Source organism: Aphelocoma coerulescens, chromosome 20 (assembly GCF_041296385.1).
Source record: "Aphelocoma coerulescens isolate FSJ_1873_10779 chromosome 20, UR_Acoe_1.0, whole genome shotgun sequence".
Classification (NCBI taxonomy): Eukaryota; Metazoa; Chordata; class Aves; order Passeriformes; family Corvidae; genus Aphelocoma; species Aphelocoma coerulescens.
The window spans coordinates 864167-878806 of record NC_091033.1 but is presented as its reverse complement, the minus strand read 5'-3'; the positions used below and the strand labels follow the sequence as shown (position 1 = coordinate 878806).

At 45.4% G+C, this 14640-nt stretch overlaps 1 protein-coding gene across 8 annotated transcripts in view; it reads left to right on the top strand.

Moving 5' to 3' along the window:
- The window catches only part of CPNE1 (copine 1), a 50486-nt gene extending 35846 nt beyond the window's left edge, over positions 1-14640 (top strand). For 6 of the 8 annotated variants that reach the window (XM_069033960.1, XM_069033961.1, XM_069033967.1 and 3 more), the window contains 9 exons: positions 1468-1566; positions 2575-2661; positions 2756-2815; positions 3254-3387; positions 3983-4037; positions 4116-4167; positions 10716-10849; positions 12549-12785; positions 13496-14640. In XM_069033960.1, the coding sequence (XP_068890061.1) occupies positions 1468-1566; positions 2575-2661; positions 2756-2815; positions 3254-3387; positions 3983-4037; positions 4116-4167; positions 10716-10849; positions 12549-12785; positions 13496-13612 (975 nt within the window). In that variant the 3' untranslated portion in view covers positions 13613-14640. The remainder of the gene's footprint in view (positions 1-1467; positions 1567-2574; positions 2662-2755; positions 2816-3253; positions 3388-3982; positions 4038-4115; positions 4168-10715; positions 10850-12548; positions 12786-13495) is intronic. The other 2 variants (XM_069033968.1, XM_069033966.1) reach the window with 1 other exon arrangement.

Genomic DNA, 14640 nt, shown 5'->3' with positions numbered 1-14640 from the left:
CTGAAGGATGCCATGGTGTTGCTGTTGTGTGCAGGGACGGTGAAAAACAACATAAATTGTCAGAGAAGATATGGTCAAAGCCGACCTTCTAATGCCAAAAACCCATCTTTTTATAGCATGGATTGCAAAAGAGAAATTACATGATTGGCCCACTGGTCAACCACCTACCAAGGTGATAGGCTAAGAGGTATAACCACCCATTTCAAAATATTATTCTTAGTGAACCAAAACATTCCACTATGTTCTCACAACAGCCCAACACCTGCAAATGTTTACCAGCTAGCAAACCATCAGACAGATAGCTTGCGTGAGAATGGAGACTTTCACATGAGACAGTAAAAGGTGGAGAATTTTTCTCTGCTAGCCTTCTCAGTATCTACGCCATGGTGCTTCCCATTTAGGTGACTACATTAGGCCATAATTCACTTGGCTGTTTGTATGGGTTTTCCATTGATACCAGTGGAAGATCCCATGTAGATCTTGAGTAGTCCTTAAAGAACCCAGTGTCAAATTCAGATACCTAGCCATTGCATTTGACACCCTTATTGGGGTGTTACCCATGGGTTCATCTTGACCCATTGTCCTTAGGAGAAAGCTGTCACTGTGGTTTATACTGGAGTAGCATCAATTTCTTGATTACTAAAGGCAGATCTCAGAAAGAGAGTCCCTGAATCTGTGTGGCATGTGAGCTTCAGAGGAGGAGGCAGCTGCTTACACTTGTTTCTTAGTTGACTGCTTCTGGAATTACTTGTGTTCTGCAGTCATATGGACTGAATGTGTTAGAAATGCTCCTCACTGGTGATTTTGTGGAGAGCTATGACACCATGTTGCTGTAAGCCATAGTTAGTAGTATATTTTCATTTGTAAATGCATTGTTCTTTTGCATTATCTAGTTCTAAAGCCTTCATGCTGATACAAAAATGACTGTTTATTAATAAAGTATTTATAATTTGGTTGGTATAAGATGTAGAAAGAGACAGACTTACTGTTGCATGGAAATTACAATTTTCCTGTAAATTGATGCTATTGTTGGACAGAAAAAAGAGCATATCTTAGATAACAAAGTTTTAATTGCTTGTTCCCATTACCCGAGTTGCATATCTTGTCCTGAATGATCTCAGATTTACGCATCTGGGCTGTGAAATGTTGGGGGCTTTAATGTTTCTTTAAAATTTTTATTTATTTATTTAATCTCTTATATTTAAACCACGGAAAGATTTTATTTTTCACCATGCATACTTAAATGGGTGAGGAAGTGAATATGTTCCTCTCTTGAGATTCACTCTGGCTGTGTGTCTTTGCTCCTGGGTTTCAGTTAGTGATGTGGCCAAAATCCCCAGTCCTGATGGCATGGGGGAGTACACCAGCATAGATGCAGAGCTGTCAGACAGAAGGTGGGGCAGTGGGCTGTGGCCGGTGTCCCTAACACAGGAAGCCTGCCCATTGCCTGCTCCCTCCTCCTTTCAGGTGCAGTGTGCAGATCATGACAACGATGGCTCACATGACTTGATAGGCACTTTGGAAACGACCCTGGCGAAGATGCAGACAGCTGGTGCTGGCTCTCTGGTGAGCTTCCTCAGCCTGCTAACTTAGTCCAGAATTCAGGCTTTCAAACCCCCTTTTTATTATTGACCTCAGATACACACTTTTAGTTGTTGCCTCCAAGCATGCATATTTTTGTCTATGTTGTTGTATTACTAAGCCAACATTTGGAAAGAATAAGAACTGGTGTGGGAATTATATTTCTTTGTTTTCTTTGGGTTCTGTTACCATTCTTATTTCTAAAAACATCCTTGAGCCTTTTTTCTGCTGGCCCTGTTGTCTGCTGAGCTACTTTTCCCAGCAGTTCCGCTTGCTTTGGCCTCTGCTGAGTCAAGTGAAAATAAAAGTGCTTGTTGGTGCTGTAACAGATGAGTCCAGAAGCACAGCTTGTCTCAGATAATGTTTGTGCTGGAGCTGGTCACCCTCCTGAGCACTCTGGTCACCTTGCCAGCTAACAGAGAGCAGCAGTCCTTCCAAGGGGCTCTTGTCTTGGTCATCTGGTCTAGAGTAAGTTGAAGCACATGCTGGTGGTGCTGGTTTTGGTTTGTTGTCTGCAGTGAAAACCTGACATCTCATTCTTTTGGAGATGTCCCACCTGAATTGAGTCAGATGTATTTGCACACAGGATGTAGCCCAGGACTACTCCAGTTGCCATCCAGGTTGATGGGTCATAATCCAAAAGCGAGTGGAAGGTTCCTGCCTTTTTTCGAGCCCTTGTGAATTCAGAACCTTGTGAATGCGAGTGAATCCAAACAGGCAGATACTGCTACTGGGAACCTATGGCCTAGGCTTTTTGGCCTCCCCACCCTGAGATTTTTGCCTCCTCTGCCCAGGTGTCAAAAGCACCCCATTTAGCTTGTCAGATAGCAGCCAAAGTAGTTGCAGACCTTCTAAAATTACGTTTCTTAATTCTGCTGGGTATTTTGGTAACTCTGAAATTGTGGGATGTGTAACACTGCTTGTTTCAATAATTTGCTCTCCTGTAAAGGCAGATATTTTGGAACTTGCTTCTTCTGTGCTTGCTTTCTGTAGGTGGAATATGAATGCATTCATCCTGAGAAAAAACAAAAGAAAAAGCACTACAAAAACTCTGGCATTATTAGGATAAAATCCTGCAAGGTAGGAAGATTTTTGTTGGTATTTTTTTTTACTTTTTTTATTTTCTGATTGTAGTAAAATGAGTAGGTGTAACACTGTCTGTCTGTTCCTCTAGATTGAGACAGAATATTCATTTCTGGACTATGTGATGGGAGGTTGCCAGATTAACTTTACGGTGAGTTGTTCCCCACTGCTTGTATTGGTAGATGACAGGACAAAAGCAGTGAGGTTGTGTTTAGTTCTTTTATTGACAGCATGAGTGACTGCAAATGCAGTGTGAATTTGCAGTGATGAAATCTGCAAAACCCAAATAATACTATATTTTTACTTTTTGCAATCAAGTAGCACTTTAATGGAGCTAGGGCTTCTCAAACTTCTTTTGAGAAGTTGGTTCAGTCTATCAGTGGAAAGGATTGCTACGACTTGGAAATACCTGTACCCAGGTGGGAAAAGGGGTGCAGGCATGTGTGCCTGTCGCTGTGTAGGGCTGCTGTGTGCCTGGGAGGAAAGGAACTGTATGGGCCTGAGCTAACCCCCTGTTTCTGGATACAGTTCTTCTCATTTGTTTGTGCTGACATATCAGTGACTTGCTGCCATCATGTTGCCTGATCAGGTGGGTGTAGACTTCACTGCCTCCAATGGAGATCCCAAATCACCAGATTCTCTTCACTACATCAGCCCAGATGGGATAAATGAGTACCTGAGTGCCATCTGGAGTGTGGGAAGTGTAGTCCAGGACTATGACACGTATGTAATGATCTTGATTGATCCAGTCACCATGTCACAAATGTGTCCCAACTTGTTCTAGCCCTGCACTGTTTTAATGACTGAGGGGCTGCTTTTCCTTGGGAGATCCCTTTAGGAGCTGCTACTGTTTCCTCTTGCTTCTGTCAGTGCTAGGGAGGGCAATGGCAGCTCTTCATAATTTGGCATATTTGCTTGGCTTGTCCCTTCTGAGTCCCTTGGTGCTTCAGCTGAGCACTGATCCCTTGTTGCAGATGACACATTGCAAACATGAATGTCCTATTTGATTCAATGGGAATGGGAACATGTTTGTCTGCTTTGTCCTGTAGCCAGGCTGGGGTTGGTCTGGCTTTTCTCCTGCTACTTTGAAATCTCCTGAGAGTCCTGTGGGGTGCTGCACTGAAAGAAATTATCTAGCTCTCAAGCCCAAGCCCGAAACCATTGGATACCTGGTGCCAGGCCATGGGCAGCTAGATGATGTACCAATTTCTTATGGCAGGAATTCTGCCTTGGTCTCCAATTACTTTTGGTGAATAAAACAGAAGAGTGAGTTATTATAGAATTGCTCTTATATTTTGTTGTTGCCCTTTCTTTCCAGGGACAAGCTGTTTCCTGCATTCGGGTTTGGTGCTCAGGTTCCTCCTAGCTGGCAGGTAGGACCTTCACAATGCTGGGCCCTTGCTCTGTTGTGTCTGCATTCCCTAACTGTTTGTAATGTCCCATTTCCCAAGGTATCTCATGAGTTTGCTTTGAACTTCAACGCCAGCAACCCTTATTGCCAAGGTGAGGACACCTCCTTATTAATAATGTCACTAGGAGGGGGAGATGTTTGAAGTGCTGTGTTTATTTCATAACTGGTGAAAATCAAATACAGCACCAAGACATGGGGCAAACATAGATTTACTCTCACCTTGATGCTGACAAAAGCAGATGTGTGTTGATGCAGATTTCTGTGCAAGTGCCATAAGCTCCAGTGAAGGGGTCTAGATTTAATTGATTGTCAGTCTGTGCTAAAATTTTTGTTGCTTCAACTTGGTTACTTCGGCTGGATTACAGGTAGCAGTGGATTCAGCTCAGCCCTGTGCCTGTGCTTAATAAGATTCCAGCGCCACCATCTGCTGAGGCTGTTAGAGACCAAGGTTACTTCACCAGCAATGGGATATGTGTGGATATGTTTGACTGTTCTCTTAAAATTTGTCTTAAAAGCTTGTTTTTTTTCATAGCCATCTTCTTCAGTGGAGGTGCTTTCAGGTTATATTGGCTTTGCATGGCAAGGTTTTGGTAGTGGGGACTACAGGGGTGGCTTCTCTGACAAGCTGCTAGAGACTTCCCCCATGTCGAATGGAGCCGATGCCAGCTGGCTCCAAGGCAGACTTATCACTGGCAAAGGCCAAGTGCATCAGCGATGGTGGGATAATAGATTTAAGAAGGGGGGGAAAAACCCCTGTGTGGCAGCAATCAGAGGGAAGGAGTGAGAATATGTGAGAGGAGCAACATTGGAAACCCCAAGGTTGGTAAAGAAGAAGGAGGAGGAAGTGTTTCAGGCACTCAAGCAGAGATTCTCCTGTAGCCTGTGGTGAAGGCCAGGATGAGACAGCTGTGCCCCTGCAGCCCATGGAGGTCCATGGGGGAGCAAATACCCACCACCAGCCCATGGATGCCCCACCCTGGAGCAGTCTGTTCCTGAGGGAGTGCATCTTGTGGGAGGGACCTACATGGGTAATTCATGAAGATCTGCAGCTTGTGGGAGGGACTCCCATGGGAGAAGTCTATTGAGGATTGTCTCCTGTGGGATTGACCCCATGCTGGGGCAGGGGACGAGTGAGGAGAGACTTTCCTCTGAGTGAGGAAGGAGCAGCAGAGATGACATGAACTGACCACAGCCCCCATTTGCTGTGCCACTGAGGGGAGAGGAGAGAGAGAATTTGGGAGTGAAGTTGAGCCTGAGAAGAGGGGAGGTGAGGGGAAAATGTTTTTAAGACTTAGTCTTTACTTTTCTTTGTCCTATTCTGATTTGATTGGCAACAAATTCAACTGATTTCCCCATGTCAATTTGGCAAAAATGTTTTGCCAATGACAGTGGAGGCTGAGCAATCTCCCTGTCCTTACCTTGACACATGAGCCTTGTTGTATTTTCTCTCCCCTGTCCAGCTGAAGAGTGGGGTGATAAATGGCTTTGGTGGGCACCTCATATCCAGCCAGGATCACCCCACCCCACTGCTGTATTTAAGGGCTGCTCCCAATGCTAGATTATGACCTTTAAGGACTAAGATCTCTCTCAGCATGCTGTCACACAGAATTGTTCTTGAATGAGCATTTGTCACTTAGTTTTTCTCTTTGGTCTTAGGCCAACAAAAAGTGGAATTAGAGATTCAGTGCAAAAATCCAAGCATTTCTTCTCAGTTCAGCATTGTCTGCCTCACTGGGATCTGGGCCTGTGGTCTTTTAGGGTCTTTGTACAGCAGTTTTGAGTGGTACCATGCTAAAACTTGATGGTGGACAATATAAACAACAGTGGCAAATGAAGCTACATCGATACAAGCTAGGAATAGGCCAATTTAGATGGATCCACAGAAGACTATGTACCATTTAAAATAGGAGTTCAAAAATTTTTTTGTTTTGTTAACCTGAGAAAAGCTTTTTGCATCAAAAAAAACCCTTAGATATTGCTATTTCTGTTACAGAAATGGTTGAATCTTCAACCAGAGATTTTCTAAATTCTGCACAAAGAAAATGAAAAGTCAGTGTTCCTGAGAACTTCTGACCTTGTCTAATTAGAACATAACCAATTAAACAAGATAAATTGACAAGGTAGAAAGGACAAAGTAAACAGTCTTCATCATGTCTTTGCTAGATTATTTTTCCTGCAACTTAATAGAATCATAGAATGGTTTGGATTGGAAAGGACATTAAAGATCATCTAGTTTCAACCCCCTGTCATGGGCAGGGAAACCTTTCACTAGGCCACGTTGCTCAGAGTTCCATCCAGTCTGGCCTTGAACGCTTCCGAGGAAGGGGCAGCCACAACTACTCTGGGCAAACCCATTCCAGTGCCTCACCACCCTCAGAGCAAAGAATTTCCTCCTAATATCTAATTGAAACCTACTCTCAGTTTGAATCGATTCCTCTTTGTCCTGTCACTACATGCTCTTGTAAAAAAGTCCCTCTCCATTTTTCTTGTAAGCCCCCTTTAGGAACTGGAAGGCTGCAGTTATGTCACCCCTAAGCCTCCTCTTTTCCAGGCTGAACAAACCCGATTCTCTCAGCCTTTCCTCATAAGAGAGGTGCTCCATCCCCCTGATCAACTTGGTGGCCTCCTCTGGACTGGCTCCAACAGGTCCATGTCTGTCTGGCACTGAGGACTCCGGAGCTGGATGCAGCACTGCAGGTGGGGCCTCACCTGAGGGGAGTAGAGGGGCAGAATCCCCCCTCCCTTGACCTGCTGCCCACACTTCTTTTGATGCAGCCAGGACATGGTTGGTTTCTGGGTGCCAGCGCACACGGCCGGGTGTGTGCAGCCTCTCATCCGCCAGCACCCCCAAAATCCTTCTCAGCAGGGCTGCTCTCGATCTGTTCCTGCCCCAGTGGGGATCGATACTGGGACTGATACCCAACCCACGTGCCGCACCAGCATCTGGCCTTGTTAAACCTCATGAGGTTGCTGTGGGCCACTTCTCAGGCTTGTCCAGGTCCCTGTGGATGGCCCTGTCCTTCAGGTGTGTCATCTGCAAACCTGCTGAGGGTACACTTGTTCTCGTCATGTATTAGTGAAGATACTAAATAACACTGGTCCCAATATGGACCCCAGAGGGACCCCACTTGTCACTGATGTCCATTGGGACTCTGAGCCATCGAGCACTACCCTCTGCATGTGACTGTCCAACCGCTTTCTTATCCATCTATCATGGTTTGACACTGGCCCAACACCAGGCACCCACAAGAGCTGCTCGCTCACCCTTCTCTGCCACAGCTGGGCAGAGGAGGGAAAAGGAAAAAAAAAAAATTACCAAAGGCTTCATGAGCAAGATAAGGACCAGGAGAATAAAACACTTCAAGGGCGAACCAGGTTCAACTTAAGTTGCGAAGTGAATTTATTACTAACAGAGTCAGAGGAGGATAATGAGAAGTAAAATAAGCCCTCAGAACACCTTCCACCCCCCAGTCCCCTCCCTCCTTCCCACCAACAGTGCAGGGAGACAGGGCATGGGGGTTTGGTCAGTCCATCACTGAGATTTCCTTCCGCTGGTCCGGGAGAGGAGTCCTTCCCCTGTGCGGCCATGGGCTCCCTCCCATGGGACACAGTTCTCCGTGACCTTCCCCGGCGTGGGTCCACTCTCACAAGCAGCAGTCCTCCCAAAACTGCTGCACTGTCAGTCCCTCCCATGGGCACACAGTCCTCCCAAAACTGCTGCACTGTGGGTCTCTCTTTCCACGGGCTGCAGTCCTCCAAGGCCAGGCTGCTCCAGCCTGGAAGTAGGGCCCTCTCTCTCCATCGGGACTCCCACTGGATCACAGCCTCCTCCAGGCATCCACCCGTTCTGGCATGGGCACCTCCCCCAGGGGCTGCAGGTGGATCTCTGCATCCCCCTTGGGTCCCCAGGGGCTGCAGGGGCACGGCTGCTTCACCGTGGTCTTCACCCTGGCCTGCAGAGGAATCTTGGCCCTGGTGCCTGGAGCACCTCCTCCCCCTCCTTCTTCACTGCCCTTGGTGTCTCCATGTTGTTTCTCTCACATGTGCTCACTTCCTCCTCTTCTCTAGCTGCAATTGAAACTGTGCATGCCCCACTTTGTTTTGATTTCTTCTGAAATCTGTTATCACAGAGGTGTTACATCATCCCTAATTGGCCCAGCCTTGGCCAGCAGCATGTCCATCTTCAGAGCCATCAGCCATTGGCTCTGCTGGACATGGTGGGAAGCTTCCAGCAGCTTCCTTACAGGAGCCATCTTTGTGGCCCCCCGTTACCTAATGCCAGCCCGTGCCAAACCAATACACCATCTAACAGTCCATTCATCCAATCCATCTCTCTCTGATTTAGAGAGAGGGATGTTGTGGGGGTCTGCTTCAAAGGCTTTACAGAAGTCCAGATAAAGGACATCTGTGTCCCCCCCTTGTGTAGGGAGCTGTGCCATCGTACAAGGCCACTGGCTTGGTCAGGGAGGACTTGCCCTTGATGAGGCCATGCTGGCTGTCCTGAATCACCTCCACGTCCTTAGCAGAGCTTCCAGGAGGGTCTGTTCCATGGTCTTCCCAGGCACAGGGGTGAGGCTGACAGGCCGAGAGTTCCCAGGGTCCTCCTTTCTACCCTTTTAAAAGACAGAGACATTGTTTCCCCTTTCTCAGTCACCTGGGACTTCACCTGATGGTCATGAGTTTTCAAATATCATGGAGAGTGGCTTGGCAACTCCGTCAGCCAATTCCCTCAGGGGTCTGGGATGCGTCTCATTGGCTCCCATACACTTAAGTACATTCAGGTACCTCAAGTGATCACACACCTGATCTTTACTTATAGTGAGAGGGACTTTGCTCCCCCAGTCCTCATTCTGCTGTTCATCTACTCAAGGTGTGGAAAGAGAGTTTGCCGTTGAAGACTGAGGCAAAAAAGCTGTTGGGTACCTCAGCCTCCTCATCCGTTGTTACCAGTTTTCCAGCATTGTTGATTGGGGGCTAACACCTTTGACTTTTCCTTCTGGTTAATGGGCCTGTAGAATCCCTTCCTTTTACTCTTTGTCTACCTTGCCAGGTTCAGTTCCAGCTCCACCTTGGCCATCCCTACACAACCGAACTTGATCTCTATACCCTTCCTAGGTGACCTGCCTTAGCTTCAACCATCTATGCATTTGCTTCTTTCTGTTTAGTTTGACTAGCAGTTCCCTACTCAGCTATGCTGGTCTCTTGCCTTCCTTACCTGATTTCTTGCTCCTGGGATTGCTAGCTCTTGTGTTCTATGGAAGGCTTCCTTAAAAATCTGCCAAGCTCTGTTCTTCTCCCTTGTCCCCAAGGGCAGTCTCCTAGGGGATCCCACTGACTATCTCCCTGAAGAGCTGGAAGTCTGCTTTCCTAACCTTCAGCGGCCTAACTTTACTCTTACCTGACCCATATTCCTCAGGACTGCCAATTCCACCAATGCATGATCACTGCAGTCCAGGCTGCCTCTGATCTTGATGTTCCCAATTAGCTGCCTTGCGTTGGTGACCAACAGATCCAGTAATGCATCCTCTCTGGCAGGGCTGTTGATTACCTGGGTCAAGAAGTTATCCTTCATGCATTCCAGGAGTCTCCTCCTCCTGTAGGATTGCCTACAGCTCACTGTGCTACTTTCCCAGCAGATGTCAGGACAGTTGAAGTCCCCCAGCAGGACAAGAGCCTGCGAGCACAGTGCCTCCTGTAGCTGGAGCAGAAAGGCTCCATCAACAGGCTCCCCTTGATCAGGCAGCCTGTATTAGACCCCAAAACCATGAAGTTCCCTTTGTTGCCTTGGTCACTGATTTTTACCCACATGGCTGTTCTTCAGAGACAGATCTTCACACTCAGTCCAATTCTTGGCATAGAGGGCAACCCCTCCACCTCTCCTTCCTTGCCTGTTCCTTCCTCACAGCCTGTAGCCATCAATAGCTGTACTCAAGTCATGGGATTCCCATGAGTGTCCCACCAAGTTTCAATAATGGCACAAGGTTGTAGCTTTCTAGCATCATGGTGGCTTTCAGGTCCTCCTGTTTGTTGCCTGTGCTCTGTGCATTGGTGTGAAGCACCTCAGTTGGGCTGTTGGCTGTGTTGCCTTCCTAGAGGAACACTCATAATTCCTTTGAGATAATTTTATGCTGTTTCCCTTTTGGCTTTTATTACCATAGGACTCCCTGTCTTGTCTCCATAAGTGTGCAAGTGTGTTCCAGTGAGATTCACACACTTCAAAGTCAGCAGGGTATAGATGAACTTCAGCTGGGCTTTTGATTTCACCCCCAATGCTGGCATGCCAGCCCTAGGCTCATGTCTGCCAAGCCTGGTCTTATCCCCTTCCCCTTCAAACCTAGTTTAAAGCCTTCTCCATCAGCCAACTCAAAAGCTAGAATCCTGAGCTTTGTGATGTTAAAGGCACAAAGACTGATGTGAAGAATGAAGAATGGGGAAGAAATGTGCAAATCCAATCTCTGCAGCTGTCCACTGTTTTCGTCATCTGTTTTCCCATATTTCCTGTTATGCTGCTGCTTGTTTGCCCTTCAGGAGTTCGGAGCTGTGTGAGTTGTCCTTTGGCTATGCTGTTTAGTAATGCTTATAAAATAATGACTGGAGGAATTGTGGGCTCTTGTGGCAGCTTTCCTTCCTTGTGTTGCAGGGATCCAAGGAATAGTGGATGCCTACCGCCAGATTCTGCCTCAGATCCAACTCTACGGGCCAACCAACTTCTCTCCTATTATAAACCACGTGGCAAGGTTTGCAGCACACTCACTGCAACAAGGAACTGCTGCAGTGAGTGCAAGGCCTTTACTGTGGATCTGCTTTGGGTTGATGTTTCTGTTTTCCATGTTTATGATTGAATAGAATGGAATAGTAAATTGACATCATCTTCCTTCCTTAGAATCCCAAGCTTGGTCATCTGTTGTCAGCCTACAGAGAGCATGTCAGTGCTCTCTTGGTACATACTGATAGGAACCTATACTGGGTAGACACTCACATTAGTTTCATTGCTCAAGTGACATTTATTTCTCTCCCAGTTTGTTGGCATCGTCCTTACATTGCATTTTACAGGGGTGCTGTGTTGGCTGGTCGACCAGTTGGACTGTGGCAACAGTTTCCTCACTGTAATCTCTCTTGCCAAGCTCTGTCACCTCTAGGGCACGCACATAGAATAGAGTGTTGTGCGAAACAATTTTGCTCTCAAGAATGTTGAGAAAAAGCCTCTAAGAAACTACCAGAGGGCTTGGCTTTCTGTCCCACCATAATGGCATGGCATCTGAGAACTGTTCAGTCAGTGTGCTGATTGCAGAGCATCTGTGCTCCTCTATGGTCGTGGGCTTATTTGTGTGCTGTTGTGGCTGTGGTTGCTGTTAAAAATCAACTTCATTTCTTTAAACTTCATTCATTTTGCTTAAGGATGAAGGACTTGGATGTCCTGATAGATTTTAGCTGATTTCATTTTGACAGGCCAATCAGAAACATATACTGTGCTACTTGTTTTATCACCTAGCTGTGTCAGTATTTTTGGTGCTGCTTATGTTTGTGTGTATATCAAATACATTTCCCACGCTGTGAGGCACTGGGACTAAGGAGATCCATTTCTTACATTTCTGAGGGTATTTCTTAACCTTCCCAGCACTTTGGGGAAATCTTCCTAATTCTCATAATGTGTTAAATATCTCTACTTTTTCTTTCAGATTTAAAGCTAACTATTTAAATAAGGAATCTGTCAGCAGTCGGGTACAGCAATAGTAACTCTTGTGTTGACTGTGCTTTGGAACTGGAAATTCAGTTTTCTCTTTTTTTTTGTTGTGTTTGCCTCATTTTAAGTCTGTAAGTAGTTGCTATAAAACAGCAACTGCTCATTTCAGAATCAGGTACTAAACTTTACTTTTTGGAAAATGATACAAATTGTAAACATTTTACCATGCCAAGGCATTGCTTTGAGGTACTCCTTTCTTTCTGGAAAAGCTCCTGTATCCTTCCCTTCATGTTACCTCTAGAATGTCTCATGTTATTTGTCACTGCTGTGTTTTGAGATTTCTAATACTTCTAATGCTTCTAATTTAAACTATTGATAACAAAAAAACCAAGGCTTTTTGATTACGCTGCAGGGATATTAAATATCTCTAGCCTTTCTGAATGTCAGTCAGCAAAACAGTGCCCATCAGTGAATTTTGTATGCAGCTGTGTTGATTTAGTAGTACTTTTCATCTCTAGTACTTTCTGCCAATTGATGTAACTGTTCTTTATAAATTGAACTTAATCCTTTATCTTTTTTCTAGTATAGAGAAAATTGGAAGTGCACAATGAAAATCATTAGGCATAGGAAAAAATGCTCATGAACATAAGTTTCTTTAATGTTCTGGTTTTGTCTCATCCACAGTAACATCTGATTTCTTTCTTAGCATAAAGGAGTGCTCTATCTGCCTTCAGTTACGTGAGCTCTGGTGTTGAAATACCTAACTAGATGCTTTCTTATGTTTTTCAGCAATACTTTATCTTGCTGATCATCACAGACGGAGAGATCACTGATCTAGACCAAACTAGGCAAGCAATTGTTAATGCCTCTAAGCTGCCCATGTCCATCATCATTGTTGGTGTTGGTGAAGCCGATTTTAAAGCAATGGAGTTCCTTGATGGAGACAATGGTGTTCTGAAATCTGTGACAGGAGAGCCAGCTGCACGGGACATTGTCCAGTTTGTGCCTTTCCGACAGTTCAAAAATGTAGGTTGTTTTTAAGTTCAGAAGAGTCCCAGTGCCAGGATGTATGCATCCTAAAAATGACCTTGGTCTTGACAAGGCAGCAAGCTGCATGCTCAGAGGGTATGCCTGTGCCGCTTGTTCCCAGTGAGAGTTGAGATGTTGGCTTCTGTGTTCAAAGCTGTGTGTCTTGCTGTCTTGCAGTTCTTGAGAGCCCTCATTGTATAATTGATTTCACATACTATCTCTTGGCTATTGCAGGGTTAAAGGGGATGTTCTCTGTCCTGGGATGCGAACGTTTAGGCAAGGAACTGAGATCATATTGTCAAGTCTCTGATGTTGAGGCCCATGAGTGATTGAAGTTGAGATCATTTTGCTGTTGAAAGCAGTCCAGTCACTCCCCAGCTCCCCCTGAATTCCACTGTTGGCATTGGCATTCATGCACTTTGCATGGTCAATTGGGTTGAGTGATTCAAATGAAAACCCAAAATAAGAGACATTGCTAGTGGCTGGGGCAGTTTTGCACTCAGTCTGAAGTCTGAGGTGAGAATAAGTGGTTTTCATCAGCAGTGCTCACCGAGACTGAATAGAAGTGCTCCTAAAGCTGTAGCAAGGAATTCTTAAAGCAGAATGATCATGACAGGTGTTACAAATTCTCTAAAAGAGCTTTTCACTAGGCTAACAAATCTGTTCTCTGTGGTATTTCTGATTTATTCTCCCCATTCTCTTTTCAGGCTCCCCAGGAAGCACTTTCCCAGATGGTTCTGGCTGAAGTGCCCAAGCAACTGGTGTCATACTATAAATGGCAGGGGTGGCCCCCCCTGAAACTGCCAGAAATCAAGGCAATGTAGATTCAGGATGGCCCTGGCCACCTGTAGCACTGGGGTGAAGGAGAGCTGCCTGCAGCCACATTCTCCCTTGTACACTGTGGGTGCTCAGTGCCTTGAGATCGCACCAGGCACACCACTTCTTTCACTTGCTTGCACTCTGAGTCTTTGATCTTTCCTATTTCTATCAGAAGAAATGTAAATGCAGAAAAACCCCTAAGTGCTGGAAGTTTTTGTCACAGAAAAATCGACCTTGTTGGTTTTCTACCTTGCAACAGCACAAGTTGTGACACATCACACCACACATCCCATCTGCTACTCGCTATCAGGGTGGGCCTCTGCACTGAGGTGTTCCAGTGCTGAGCCTGGTGGGAGAAGTGTTGCACCTGTGTTTGCTGTAGTGTCACCTACCATGTGCTTCTTGATAGGTGTCTTTCTTCTGTCAAGCTGCCTTTGAAATGGGGACCCTTCTGTTCTGGATGTGACCAAAGACTGTTGGTTGGATTCCTGAGGTAGTTCCTGTTGTGCCTTCATAAAGTGCCAGTATATTTTTTTTATGTTTCAGTGACCATACCTTTCTGTGTTCTTTTTAATCACATTTTTTCTATTAGCAAAATTTCTTTCTGTGATGAACTGCTTGGAGTGACTGTTATAGTTTAAGAACACTGCACTTCGCTTATTTATGGGGGATAAATGAGGAGTAATCATTAATTAATGGGATTGTGGTGAGATTAATGAGTCACACTAATGTGACTTTAAAAATCCAGCATTTGGAAACACTGAAGTGAAGATGCTTTGAGTGAATTCTTTATATCACACAAGTTACAAAATGAAGAAGTAACTTATCTGTGGAACTTCCTTATCCTCAGTAGTGTAAAGTGTGCATTACATGGTCTGGGGACTGTAGAACAGGCACATGACAGCAAAGCACAAATGTTTTGAGGGAGATGGTTCATTTCCAAGTAGAGATAAAGAAACTTGGGCTTGTCATTGCACTACAAGTGTCATCACTTTCAGCTACATAAATAAAGATTCTACTTTGGCTTAGATAA